The sequence below is a fragment of the Podarcis muralis genome, chromosome 5, assembly GCF_964188315.1.
Source record: "Podarcis muralis chromosome 5, rPodMur119.hap1.1, whole genome shotgun sequence".
Taxonomy (NCBI): domain Eukaryota; kingdom Metazoa; phylum Chordata; class Lepidosauria; order Squamata; family Lacertidae; genus Podarcis; species Podarcis muralis.
The window spans coordinates 25,850,760-25,865,629 of NC_135659.1; the positions used below are offsets into that span (position 1 = coordinate 25,850,760).

Below are 14,870 nucleotides of genomic sequence, written 5' to 3' on the forward strand. Positions count from 1 at the left end.
CCCATTGGCTGCCAGGTGGGAGGGGTGGGGAGGCGAGGGTCTCTCCTCTCTCTTGTCTTCCCTCCCCCGGAATAAGATGGCGGCAGCCGTGGGGCTGAGGAGCTTTTACAAGGCGACGGGGCGCCTGGTAAGGGGGCAGTGCAGTGAAGCCCATGAGAAATGGGCGAGTGGGGGGAGGTTAGGGGTGGGTGGGTTAAGAGCAGCTCCTCAGTCGATCCCGCGCCCCAGCGATCCTCCTCTGTGGAAAGCAAGAGATCTGAGAGGACCTTGCCTTGAAATCTGCCAGTGATTGCGGGTCTTTGAGCGCCTTGGTTGCCCGCCATATGGTTGCTCAAGGCGGCTTGCAAGGATCTGAAGGGTCACCTGAATCAGGGTCGTCAAAAGTGGGGAACTGTGGTCGATCCTCCTCCTCCCAAAAGCGCCCCTGTCGGTAACACCTTAAGAGATCTCTGCTGCTGCAGTAGGTAGAGCGTGTCATATTAGGGAGGTTGAACTAAAATTTTGCAGATTTCTCCCATGAGCAGGGTCTTTAAAATACGTTTTTGAGGTGCGAGGGATTCAAATCTGCTCTTATTTTTGTGACTGGACTGCATTTGGCTTGGTAGATCTGCGTCCCATTTTTTAAAAAAGCACATAAACTAGTTTTGCAGAACTGAAATCGTGTTAATCTTACCATCTGAGAATGTAAGGCGATAGGGAATAAGAATAACAACATATATACCACCAATCCTTTTTAATGGTTTCTGCGCAATTTGTTGCACGTTTTGCTTAGCCAACAAAGCTAAATATTGATGTAACCGAAATATCTTTTGCCTTACAACTTGTTAAGCACTCCTCAGGTTTTGGAAATTGAAGAATTCAACACCCCCTACCGCTGCTGCTGTCTTGCCCATTTTTGCAGTCTTAGCTCTCTGAAACTTCCCAGTATAAAATCTGCTCTGCCACATTCCTATTTGTATATAAGGCTTTTGAAAACAACAGCAGTTTTAAACTGATTTGTTAATGAAAGATGTTTTCCAATCACTGTTAGTGCTGGTGGCTTGAGGGAGCTTCCAAGGCAGCATACCTCTGGGTAGGTCTCAGATGTTGGGACAAATACTGGTGGTTTGAAGACAGGCAAGGCCCCATTCTACTGAGTTTAGGTCTGAGAGACATCTTGGAAGCCCCATGTATGCTGCCTGAGGTTACATGATGAATATTTAGAAATGTGAAAAACAAAAACCCAGGAAATTATTGTCAAAAAATGTCAAGTTGTTTATGTTTTGCACTTAGTCCTCTGAAGAACTCAGGGCAGCTTATGTATGGTCCCCAGGTAGTCTATACATATAGTAAAAAAGGTAAAGGACCCCTGACAGTTAAGTCCAGTTGCAAACGACTCTGGGGTTGCGGCGCTCATCTCGCTTTACTGGCCGAGGGAGCCGGCATTTGACCGCAGACACTTTCCGGGTCATGTGGCCAGCATGACTAAGCCGCTTCTGGCCAAACCAGAGCAGTGCACGGAAACGCTTCCCGCCGGAGTGGTACCTATTTATCTACTTGTACTTTGACATGCCTTCGAACTACTAGGTTGGCAGGAGCTGGGACGGGAGCTCACCCCGTCATGGGAATTCGAACCACCAACCTTCCGATCAGCAGGCCCTAGGCTCAGTGGTTTAGACCACAGCGCCACCCATATCCCTCCTGCCACCCAAGTCCAAACTTCAGATCTTGTCACAGGACCTCCTGCCATTTGTCTAGTGGCCTGTCCTTTGTGAACCCACCGAGGGACTCTTGACCTGACATTTGTGGATGATGATTAGATTCTATGTGTGTCTTCTCCATTTGTGATGAACACTGAACGGGTATTTTACAACGTATTCAAGCTAGCAAACTTTTGTTAAACTGATATAGAGTTGGAAGGGACCCCGAAGGTCATCCAGTCCCACCCCTGCAATGTAGGGTCCTGCCTGCAGCCATCCCTGGATGGTCTCGAACCACCAACCTCCTGGTTAACAGCCAGACCCACTGCGCCGCAGGGGACTAACTGCAAGTACATCCTTCACTTGATTCTTATCTATGCACATGCAGATTAATCTGGCATACAGTCAGAACTTGATAACTTGAATTGGTAAACGATATGCATGTGCTTAGTTAAGTCTAAGCTTCTTTGATAATTCCCTTGAATTCCACTGTGAGCTGCGGCTATTTATGATAGTCCGATACCTAATCCCAGTGTAAAGGATTGGGAATGAGAACAACCCTGCTGTGTGGATCTTGGTGCGGCGTTTTGATTTCATTTAATGTCTGGTGCAAGTTTGCGTGCGGTTTGCAGGATTTGTGAGTTGAGATGCTGCTGCAGTCTACTTTGAGTTCAGATTGTGTAAAAAGTTTGGCAGAAGTTTACTTCAGAAAGTAGTTAATACGCTGATGATGGACACTGAAATTGCCAATTTCAGTACTTTATTCATGGGTGCTAATGATGGTATTGGGGTGGTTATACATGACCACACTACCAATACTGTTTACACTTGCAAATGTTTTTGGAGTGGACATACTACTCCATTTCTAGTCAGTGCAAGTCCCTTAGCGTCCTGCTGGAATCCTGTAACTCTTTATACCCCAAATGTTCAGGCCTGTTTTTTTGTCCGGCAATACTCCCCCCTCCCCCATAATGGGCTACCATTAGGGAAGCATTGCAGAAGAAGCAATAACATGGAATGACGTTCTGATGGTCCTGTAAATTTCTTCCTAGTATAGGAGGGAAGAGAGTTTGAATATTCTTAATCGGAGTTAAAGGTACCACATTTAAACCAACTTTCCCACACAGGTCTCCTCTTTCCTGGACTTGCCAAGAAGATTATTGCTCAGTTTTTACTATGTGAAATGCTTGAGGTACTTTGCGGGACTTGCTACACTTCCTTATTAGGAATCCCAGGAGTTAACTTTTGTTTTAAACCATTTTTGGTTGATTCTAAGGCATCTTGATCTCTTTTGGGAAGCTGTGCAAAAGAACAACTCTTTGAGTATTGTGCCGTTTTTGAAATGGAAAAACGGTGCCTTGTAGATTATTCTGCAGATGCGCTCTCACTGTCCTAATGACTTCAAAACTGGACTTGGGAGCAGGACACCCTCTGTAACTCCTCCCACCATTGATGGGTGGATGGGACCTGATGCATTTCTGTGGCTGAGCATCCTTCCAGCTTCTCAAAAGAAGATCTTCTGCAGCGCACCTGCTCCTTTGCATTCCTCCACAGCTTGAGAACATCGGCATAGGAATTCTCCCTCCCTTCCCACTATTTCACTAAGAAAGTAATAAGCAAATACATGCAGTTTACATCCAGTGAGAATAACATTGACAATAAGATTACGTATCTGTGCCCTAAGTAAGTAAGTAAGCACCTATGGAAGCTAATCAGTTGCACCTTCTCACTGCTGATTTTGACCTAATTGCAGCATTAATCTAGTTGTGATTTTGGTAAACAATATTGTAGTGATTGGGACCATAGCTCAGACAGATTGCTGATGTGGTTTTTTTCTTGGTCATCTCTTCAAAGCTCTGATGAGCTTGTAAGATACAAAATGGCTACCTCTTCAGTGCTGGAGCATGGTCCATAGATGCACTGCGGACGTACGTTTCCTGATATTGCCCAAAACTGAAGAGAAGGGGGCAGCTTCTGTTTATACAGAGCTCCATGTTGACTCCAAAACCCACAGCCCAGAGCTAGGGGAATCTGATGGTAGTTTTTAATATGGTTGTTTACATTTCTTCTATACAGGCCCCTCAGGATTTTGACGACAAATCTTCACTTTTTTGTTAACTTCCAATGAACACACAATATGGCAGAATTTGCCTTCTGAAACAAAGCAATTAATAACAATGAGTAAGATGCAAATGATAACATCTGCTGACTTTAATTGTCATTTTTCTCCCCCAATAATAAGTTGCTTCTGTGCACTTCTGACAAATTGAAAGAAGAGAATAAGTGGCGATTTCAGTCGTGCTTGTCTCTAAGGCTTGTTTTTTGTTTCCTTTGCCAGCTCTGCGTCCACCATATTAGATTGTACAGTAACTTCCGTTCGCTTAAGGCAAAATACAATTGTGGGCTTGACAAGCCCTCATGGAGGTATCGAAATCCACACCGATTGTTCAGAACAACTATTGGTGAGTTTCTTTCACACATGAAATTGTTTTATTTTATTAGGAGTTCTTGTCACTCCAAAGAGAGGCAAGCAAACAAGGAAGGATCAACACATATACTTGGAGCAATCTCAATTCTCCAAGTGCCAGGACTTACATAGCCAAAATGGCAGCCAAAATGGAGCCATGGACAGTGAATGGTGTCCCATTAGGGCAAATGGGGCACTGCCCTCCCAAATTCAGTCTGTTGTGGAAGCCACTGGGTATCAGCATACTTGGGGAAATCCCAAGGTTTGCAAAAAGCCAAAAAACCTAAAAGAGAGGTGAGGAGGAACAAACCTCATGCGTGGTGGAAGAGTCCCAAATAGCTCAGAGAAGACTGGTGTGCTCAGTGGCCATGAAATGCTGACTAAGAGAGGATAGGAGGGAAAAACTGGTAGTGGAATTTGAATAGGATGGAGTAGCTGAAACCCTGAAGCACTCCATTCTGCAGTAAGCGTCACTGAACACAGTCTTGAGGTAAATGATGCAGCAATACATAGTTAATTCACAGAGCCCAAAACATGGACCCAAAGTATCTTAAGGACCATCTGATAGTTTTCACTCCTCCTCAAATTACTGAGATCCTCTGATGGGGCACTGCTGGTGGTTCCCCATGCGTTCACTAGAGACCAAGTATTTCGTGGAGCAAGCCCTGCCCTGCGGAACTGCCTGCCACTGAAGGTTTGGCAGGCACTGTCCCTGCCTTTTTTCACATCTTCTGAAAATTGTTCAGATGGGTCTTCACAATCAGAATTTTAACCCACCAGTACCTGCTGATGATGTTTTATTGATATTTCTGCTTGGGTTTTATGGGAGTGGGTTTATTATGTTTTGTGTGCATTGAGCCTCCTTTAATATACTTTAGGAAAGTGAGGTTTATAAATATCTACATAAATAAACGCCTGGAACTAAGCAAGGCTGATGGGAGACTGCCTGAGAATCCTGTGTACCCCAACTTGATTCCACAAGTGAAGAAGATTGAGATTTAAATGTAATAAAGAGGTTAGAAAGTGGGGATAGTATTGCACTTCTAATTAGCAGTTGTTGGGACCTGACTCTAATGTAATGTAAGAATTGTATAGTTTGTACATAGAGCTACTCCATGCTGCTGTTCTGTTGTTTTGTTTGACATTTGTTCCCTTGTCTTTCCCCCTCCAAGTGTCACATGGCCAAATTGTCCAGTTCAAGCTCTCTGATATTGGAGAAGGGATTACGGAGGTGACGGTGAAAGAATGGTAGGTTCACTCACTTCGTGCCACAGGGCTCCCTTCGCCTTGCAATTTCCTGACAAGTTGGAATAGGGTAGGAAAGGATGTTCGAGTTGTGTTAAGGCAGGAATCGCATTGTGTCAAGAGGCCCTTCACAAAATACACATACAAAGAAAAGGACATTGATAGGTAGAGCACTCCAAAGCTTTCAGTCTGCAGGTTAAAGTTCTGCTCCTAGCCATCACTGTTGTCATCTGGCAAGGATTGAGCCATATAGAGCAGAGCCCCATTTCTGACAGTGACTGGCACATGGCCCATTATGGGGAGAAATGGTCCCTCATATTTGAGGTCACATTCTGCATGCATCCGACTAAAGAATAGTAAAGGTAAAGGGACCCCTGACCATTAGGTCCAGTTGCGGACGACTGTGGGGTTGCGGTGCTCATCTCACTTTATTGGCCGAGGGAGCCAGCGTACAGCTTCCCGGTCATGTAGCCAGCATGACTAAGCTGCTTCTGGTGAACCGGAGCAGTGCACAGAAACGCCGTTTACCTTCCCACCGGAGCGGTACCTATTTATCTACTTGCACTTTGATGTGCTTTTGAACTGCTAGGTTGGCAGGAGCAGGGACCAGGCAAGGGGAGCTCACCCCGTTGCGGGGATTCAAACCACCGACCTTCTGATCGGCAAACCCTAGGCTCTGTGGTTTAACCCACAGCGCCACCCGCATCCCTGACTAAAGAATACTTCCACATAACTTTGGAAATATCTTTCTGTATCCATGGAAGATAACAATGAGACATAAGGAACCAACCAATTGGCTAGAATTAGAGAAGGATGAGAAGGTGGACCTTAACCACTTCCTTGAACAAGCTCTTTCAACCAGAGGGGCTTTCTACACACTGTGCCAGGAAACATAAAACTGAGTGTGCATTGGCAGTTTGGGGGGGGGGGGTGCTGAGCTATGCTAGGGGCCCCACATAAATCAAGGTTGCCACAGCAATTGGATGGAAGGTGAGGAAAAGCAGCTCCTTTCCTGAAACATCAGCAAACCGTGATTTTACTCAATGCTGCCAACCCATTTCTGCCATATTTCCCATGGTTCTACCTGCAGCACCTATTTGGAGCACACCGTCTTATTGAAAGAATAGCATTAAAAAAGGATAGGTGCCGATTGTCCCATTGTTCTTTGATAACCCTCCGGCTTCTCTGCCATGTATGTTACGCAGGTCTTTCTTTTCTCTTAGGTATGTAAAAGAAGGCGATGTCGTCTCCCAGTTTGACAGCATCTGTGAAGTCCAAAGTGATAAAGCCTCTGTCACCATCACCAGCCGTTACGATGGCGTCATTAGAAAACTCCATTACAACTTAGACGAAATTGCCCATGTGGGGAAACCACTAGTGGATATAGAAACAGCTGCCTTGAAAGGTAACGTCGATGGATTTCATCATTCTGTCAGGATGTCTGTATTAGTCTCATAGAATCAAATGTGAAATAGGTAAATGGGGATTTAAAAAAAATAAAACCAGTTCTTGTTTCCAAGTGCTTTGCAAGTTGCAGGAGGTTCTTCACTAGGCGGGGGGTGGGGGGAGTTTTATGCACTTCTCAATTCATTTTTAGAGCCTAGTCACTCAGTTACGTTATAAACAGAAGTCAGGATTCAGAGAACCATTTCAAGTGTGTACAAGGGCTTTGAGCAGCAGACTCGGGTTCTTATTTCTTGTTGGCCATATACAAGTCTTGGGCTTGCATCTTCTCCCCTTCTTCCTCTTTTGCAGGCCAAAGGAGCAGGTTGGAAGCTTCTGCCTTGCATTTTATAGAAACCACTAGGGCATCTGAAACCTGGGAAATTCTGGCCTGGTTAAATTCTGGTTGGTGAAAATAAGGCAGGTTCAAACCATACTTTCAGGTCCTAGCTTGTTCTCAGAACCAAAAGCATAGTTCCCTCCATTTGTACGTCACAGTGGTTTAAAATCAGAAGCATCCGATCTTGTCCTGCTGGCATGCAGAAGACGAGGAGAGGGGAGTTAGGCGCACACAAGACTGCAGCTCCTTCTGAAAGTGGGAAACCCTGGATTCCTGTACCTACAAACCCAGTCCACGTCGCAAACTGCTTTGGGATGTCTCAAAAGCCGTTAGCTGTCTGCTTTGCTATGATGCACCGTTGCTGCAGAGCCACAAGCCTAAAGTCCCATTGAATGCATGGAGCTAATTGTATACAGTGGTACCTCGGGTTATATACGCTTCAGGTTACATATGCTTCAGGTTACAGACTCCGCTAACCCAGAAATATTACCTCAGGTTAAGAACTTTGCTTCAGGATGAGAACAGAAATCGTGCTCCGACGACGCAGCGGCAGCAGGAGGCCCCATAAGCTAAAGTGGTACCTCAGGTTAAGAACAGTTTCAGGTTAAGAACGGACCTCCAGAACGAATTAAGTACTTAACCCGAGGTACCACTGTATATCTTTGCACCCTGGCCAGAGACGAGGGCAGGCTGAGGGCAACTTGGAAACTCCCTCCCTTGGGGTGTTGTCCCACATCACTCCAGCCATGTGTGAAGGAAGGAACCACCATGCCGTAATCTAAACACGCAAACGGTTTCATCTCACATGTGCCAAAGCTTAAACGAAATAAACTGGCAGCTTTGTCACTGGACCCACATTCTCTTTTCCCTTGAAAGCCGCTTTCACTGCTGCGTTTTAAAGTTAACCCCTTTGCGTCCAACCTGCAGATGTCGCTCCCGAAGAGGACGTGGTCGAAACCCCTGCCGTGTCTCACGAAGAGCAGACCCACCAGGAGATCAAAGGCCACAAAACCTTGGCAACTCCTGCCGTCCGCCGCCTTGCCATGGAAAACAATGTGCGTTCCCTTTTCACTGAAGCGGGCTGCCTTGCGGTTGATCTCTTTTGCAAGGCCCGGTGTAATGCATTCGCAAGCTGTGCTAACGTAATGGCTAACGCGGTGATTGTGCTAATGTAAAGGCCGACCAGAAGGTTTGATGCTTCGTGTCAGGAGTAGGTAACTTCTTGGTGGCTGAAGGTGGTACATTGCCTTCCTGTATGTTATTGCCCCATCTCCCATATTGTGGGCTGGGCATTACGGCAAGCTCCACCCACCACATGCTATATTATGTCAAACGCAGTGGAGAGGCTTGCTGGGGATTAATGTGGGCTGAGAGACACCATGGAGCATGGAGAGGCTTCTAAGGACTGTGTTGCAACACTCGTGACTTGATGAAGTGGCTTGCATGGCTAGCGTCAAGAATTTTGAAGCCATTCACTTCTTGTGCGGAATAGTTCCGTTAGAACACAAGAGTCTCTTAGTGATATACGATACGTGTGACTTTGCACACAGTCCGGCGCCCTTACCCATAATGGCACACAATGGCGAGCCTCTTTTGTGCGGGAGATGTGCTGAGTCCCATGTCATCAGGAGAAACCCCTCATGCCGCTCCCACAATCGGGAGAACCTTGGAAGAAGCCCCGAAGCAGCCTGCTCCATCCTCAAGAAGTTCCTGGAAACACAAACTGGGAGTTTAAAGTTTGAGGCAGGCAGCCTAGTCCCATCTGCTGTAGAATCAGACTTGGAAGGTGCCCACTGCCAGTACAGGAAATACAGGGACGCAGGTGGCGCTGTGGTCTAAACAGGGCTGTCTTAAGCATATGCAGCTTCGGGGTGCAAAGATCCGCCCAGCCCCCCCCCCCCCAGGTTGCCCAGTCCCAGGCACGCAGGAGGGCGGAGCTGGCCGGCCACCTCAGTGTCTCGCTGGCTCGGTCACCCCCAAACTTGCGGCACAGCAGAAAAGCCTGCCATGGCGCTGCGCCTCCCCGCTGTCCCCAGAGCTTGTGGGGCTGGCAGAGGGGAGAAGCGCTCTTCTCCCCGCCGCCAGCCTTCAGACCAGGTCCGGGGAACCGAAGCCCGGGGCACGCCCAGGAACTCCCACCGGGCTTGCAAGGCTTGCGGATAGCTTCCTGAAGCCTGCATTCGCCCCTTAGGACGCACACACATTTCCCCTTCGTTTTTGGAGGGGGAAAAGCGCGTCCTATAGGGCGGAAAATACGGTAACTTGCCTGCCTTCTCTCGCATTTTCTTTTGCCATTTCAATAAAAACGACGCGTTTCCTCTACTCATGCCCTATATCCAGAATTCTTTAGCTTGTGCTCTTATCTTTCAGATTAAACTGAGTGAAGTTGTTGGAACAGGAAAAGATAACCGTATCCTCAAAGAAGACATTCTCAATTACTTGGCCAAACAGACGGGAGCTATTTTACCTCTATCGCCAAAACCTGAAATTGTCGCGCCGCCGCCAACACCGAAGGCTGCAGCAGATAAGCCAAAGACGCCAAGAATCCCTCTGCCCATTTCCAAACCCGTCGTAATTTCACAGAAAGATAAAACAGTGGCCATTTCAGGTAAATACATTAATGAAACCTCCTGAGGATCTAATATAGAGCAGCATGTGTAAAATATTTGTAAAGGGCAACTGAACAAGTAAAACATGAATATTTGTTTCTGCATTCATAGCGAAGCACACTGCTGGTGTTTTTCCACTTGTAATGCCAGTAGGATGTTGAGGAATGTGCTGCAATTTTTTGTTACAATTAGAGATGAATCCAGGAAAATGGCAATGCAGAATTTTTGAGAGAGCTCATTCAGGCACTGATACTTATGGAAGCTTCCAAAGACTGGCAGGTCTGCTCCCCGCTCCCATCTATTCTTATATTAATCAGGAATCACCAGATTATCTTCCTGACTCCTGGAAAATTAATCCAGACACAGTCTTGGTAAGACTTCTAAGCCTTGGCATCCAGTGACATCTCCATGCAACAGGGCAGGGGAGAACAACACCCTGTTGTGGTGCAGTGCCAACATAGTGTATTTTCTGGTTACCCTGGTACTCTGGGTAACCAAACCATAGATATGGCCACACATCATTCTCAAAACGTCTCCCACCCAGGCATTGATAAAGTCTGCACCTACTTAGCCTCAACAGTACAACAGCCTTGGATGCAGTAATCTGTTCATTGGGCAAATACATTCTTACTGTACTGCAGTCTTCTGCAAATAAATAAGAAGGTATTTTCTCATAAGGTTCCCTCCCCCCCCCCCGAGTTTCTCCTATGGCTTACTGTAGTCCCATCTGCTATATTTAGCCTTTTTAATAGTTTTGATAGGACGCGGGTGGCACTGTTGGTTAAAGCACAGAGCCTAGGACTTGCCAATCAGAAGGTTGGCGGTTCGAATCCCTGCGACGGGGTGAGCTCCCGTTGCTCGGGCCCTGCTCCTGCCAACCTAGCATTTCGAAAGCACGCCGGTGCAAGTAGATCAATAGGTACTGCTCCGGCGGGAAGGTAAACGTCATTTTCATGCGCTGCTCTGATTTGCCAGAAGCAGCTTAGTCATGCTGGCCACATGACCCGGAAGCTGTACACCGGCTCCCTTGGCCAATAAAGCGAAATGAGTGCCGCAACTCCAGAGTTGGCCACGACTGGACCTAATGGTCAGGGGTCCCTTTACCCTTTACCTTTAATAGTTTTGATGCCTATGTCTGAGGTTGTCATCGTCGTCAGTTAAGTGGCATATAAATTTTGTTAAATAAATTTGAAGGAAGATGGAAAGCAAGGCAGGAAACCTGGACATCACTGGGCGTCGTTTTTCTTCTTCTCCCCCTTATTTCCAGGATTCCAGAAGGTCATGGTGAAAACCATGTCTGCAGCGCTGAAAATTCCTCACTTCGGTTATTGCGACGAGATTGATCTCACGCAACTTGTCCGGCTGAGAGAGGAGCTGAAACCTGTAGCGCTCGAACGTGGAATTAAGCTCACCTTCATGCCTTTCTTCTTAAAGGTGAGGCGGAACCAGCAGGCTTTGCTAATGTGCAAAACGAGAGGGGTTTGTAAGAAGCTCAAGCTGTCCGTACAGTAGTTTTGATAAGATGCAAATGCATCAAATTGTAATAAGTTTCAAGGGAGATAATTAATGTATATGTCCTGGTGATTTTAGTGGACAGTCAGTACAGAAATCTATAAAATAAATAATAAGAGTCCTTTAATTGGTAGACAGCACTCCTTCTTACAGGCTGTTACACCGACAACATATTTAGTTTTGCACGTATGCTTGGCTGCAACCATAGACTGACCTTTTTTAAAAAAAAACTTGCTTTTTTTTCATGCTTCTCAAAATATTTTGAAAAGTATGAGGCGTAGTCATGGTCCTCTTTCAAAATGCAATTCTTTGTGTTGGGGTGCCTCAGAAGTTGTTGATGTTAGTATTTAATTCATCAAAAGATCTCAGGATGGTTCACAATAATGTTGTAATTAACAAAAAGGATCTTCCATCCAATAATTTTTTCCATCGAATACCAGAAATTACTTACTCTGACTGGAGACATTTCCAGTGAAATGCTAGATAAAGAAAAGCCGATGGGCTTTTAAGCACATTTATTTAAATGAGGAGTGTGTGTGTGTGTGTGTGTGTGTGTGTGTGGTGGAATCCAGCTCACAGAAGGGCATTTGATCCAGCAGAGGCATTTGCTATTGGAAGAGGAGGGGAAGATGATTTCTGCCCATTCCCTCTTCCCCCATCAGCTCCACTGAGTTGGGGGACGTGCCGGAACAGGACGGAAGTGAGAAAGGAGAATTGGCAAAAAAATAAAATCCCCTCCTCTTGCATTAGTAGGCACCTCTGTTCAATCAAAAGCCCTTGGGAACACAAGAAGCTTCTTTAAACTGAGTCAGTCCATTGGTCCATCTTGCTCAGTAAAGTCTGCACCGATGGGTAGTGTCTCTCCAGGGTTTTGGACAGGTATCTCTCACAGGGTTACCTGGAGATGCTGGAGCTTTCTACATGAAAAACGGATGCTCTACCACTATCTCCCTATGTACATGTATGCAGAAGCTATGTTGCACAATTTCTGAAGCATGCGGCCTCTTGGCTCTGGCTACTAGAATAATCACATTTGTCTTTCTTGAAAAATATTTAACAGGCCGCTTCTTTAGCCTTATTACATTATCCGATCCTCAACGCTTCGCTGGATGAAAACTGCCAAAACATCACTTACAAGGTTTGTACATTGACATTCCTGTCACATTCTTAAGGGAGATCCAGCTCTGTTTTATGATGATTAGATACGGGGAGGGGGTGTTAGGGGAGGGGTAGTACCTCTGGTGGGGGACATGTTGTGCTCCTTGTGGGGTAGTTTGTCCACCTTGGGGTCCTCCCACACACTCGGCTCTCACCTGTGGCTCCTCAAAGTTGTCAGCATGTGATAGTAGCCACACCCTGGGAATGGCTTTGACTGGCTGGCTAAACCAGGTGAGGGGAGCCGATAGGCCTCAGACTCTTGAGGTTAAAGACTTCCCCTGCATGAAAAGACAGGCTCCAGTGGATTGAGCGGACGAGACCAATAGGGGATGAGAAGACAGTTTCTGCATGGGGGGCAGATGGGGCTCATCAACCTAAAAAGGGAGCCCGTTGAGGAGGGGAGAGACTCCATCAGGCAAGACCTGCCTCCATCAGGCAAGCACCTGCCTTGCTCTACCCTCTGCTTCTCAGTGTGTATTGTATTATTTTATGTACTGTGTCTTGCCCTTGTTTTATTGATTATAGTTTAGATATTATTGTAACTGTTGAGTGGATTTCTGTTTAACTTTTATATGTTGATATTGTTATTTTATACTATTCTAATTGATTGTTGAATGTTACTTTTTTGATATAGGCTATTTTAAAGTTATGTTTTATTATCACATTTTTGTATTGCAATAGATTGTTATGTACATTTTTTGTTTCTTCAACTGGTAAACCCCCTTGAGTATTGTAAGATAGAAAGGCGGTATACAAATTAAAAATGATGATGATGATGATGATGATGATGATGATGATGAAGGAAAACTCTGGTCCTAAACCTCCACTGCCTTGCAGGATATCTTCAGGAGAAGAAAAGGCTAAGGAGTAAACCCAACACAAATCTGGAATAGAGTTCCTAAGGCGGTTGGATGGCGTCTTAGAGGCCTCCTTTTGGCAACCCCTGCAGCCAAGCTGGTGCCAAACGTATTGCTTTGGACTGCATCAGTGAGGCAACAACATCTTCTTGTCTGAGCAGCCCAGGACCTCCATCCACACTAGCCAGGCTCGCATCCCAGGGTGCTCACTCGGGTGCTGCTAACGCAGTGGTTTGACTTCACCTGTGGAGGCGCACTCCATTGTCTCTCATGATTGATGCCAACAAGATACAGGAAATTATAGTTTGTACTGCAAGCAAGCAGGGTGCTTATGGGAGTACGTCAACAGCAGTTTGCAGCTTGCATGGGTTTTTTTTTGGGGGGGGGGGTTTAAATTAAAGTCCTGTATTTTATCCCAGTGTTACATCTCTCAGGAGTTCAGAGCAGCGTACGTGGTTCCCCCCCAACCCCATCTTTTCCTCAACACCCCTGCAAGTCAGCCTGAGGGAGAGAGCAATCCACCCAAGAGCCACCCTTTGAGCTTTTGCTGGTAGACTTGGAATTTGAACCCATGTCTTTCCGGCTCAGTTGACAGTACTGGGCTGCATCTAGCATTGCATGAATTGAAGTCCAATTGTGGAGCAGGAAAGGGAGAATATATTGGTCATGCCTTCTTACATCTTGAAGAGAAATTCTGTTTGGTCCAAAACAAAGATGAATATTTTTTATATATTCATTCATTCTAGGCTTCTCACAACATTGGAGTTGCTATGGATACAGGGCAAGGCCTAGTTGTCCCAAATGTGAAGAATGTCCAGGCCTGCAGTGTATATGAGGTCGCTTCAGAATTAAATCGCCTGCAGAGCCTGGGGTCTGCGAATCAGCTGGGAACAAGCGACCTCACCGGGGGAACATTCACACTCTCCAACATTGGCACAGTGAGTTTGAACAGCCTTTAAAATCCAACTCTAGAAACATACCTAGCCATATTGTTTTAAATACAACCAGACCACAAACTATTACCCCATAGGGGGAGGGAGAAACTGGTCTAGCTTTGGGGACTAAGCCCCTGGGAGGACAGGGGGTTAGATGAATGAATATTCAGTTATGTAAATGCCCTACTTTTAAGCTGAAAAAGGCTCCCACAGATGGATAATTATATCAGGCTAGCAACTCCCATCATCCCTGGCCCATCGGCCATGCTTAGGACTGAGGGGAGCTGGAATCCCAACAACATCTGGGAGGGATTGGGTTCCCCATGCCTGGCTTAGATGATACCCACCACTGCCAAAGTAGATAGTCCTGTTGGACTTCATCACAGGGCAGTGGGCCTGATGGTCTCTGTGGTGGGTGGAGGAGGGGTGGCGAAAACAGCTACAAGTGGAGATGGCGAAGGCGTCCATTGACCTTGCAGTCTGCTGTTGCTTCTCTTCCTCGCAGGGCGTTTGGAATATGAGAGAGTGGTATGGGCCCCCCCCCATGAAGAGTAATGGTGTTATGTACAGTGGTACCCCAGGTTACATATGCTTCAGTTTACAGACTCCGCTAACCCAGAAATAT

The 14,870-nt window shown here is 46.2% G+C and overlaps 1 protein-coding gene across 2 annotated transcripts in view; it reads left to right on the forward strand.

The window, feature by feature from the left end:
* The window catches only part of DBT (dihydrolipoamide branched chain transacylase E2), a 16,694-nt gene continuing 1,824 nt past the window's right edge, over positions 1–14,870 (forward strand). Inside the window, exons 1-9 of one of the 2 annotated variants that reach the window (XM_028732672.2) lie at positions 1–127; positions 4,018–4,141; positions 5,319–5,394; positions 6,615–6,796; positions 8,102–8,229; positions 9,545–9,782; positions 11,051–11,217; positions 12,356–12,433; positions 14,057–14,248. In XM_028732672.2, the coding sequence (XP_028588505.2) occupies positions 77–127; positions 4,018–4,141; positions 5,319–5,394; positions 6,615–6,796; positions 8,102–8,229; positions 9,545–9,782; positions 11,051–11,217; positions 12,356–12,433; positions 14,057–14,248 (1,236 nt within the window). In that variant the 5' untranslated portion in view covers positions 1–76. Of the gene's footprint in view, positions 128–2,847; positions 2,872–4,017; positions 4,142–5,318; positions 5,395–6,614; positions 6,797–8,101; positions 8,230–9,544; positions 9,783–11,050; positions 11,218–12,355; positions 12,434–14,056; positions 14,249–14,870 lie in introns of those variants that run through there. The other variant, XM_028732673.2, reaches the window with a different exon arrangement.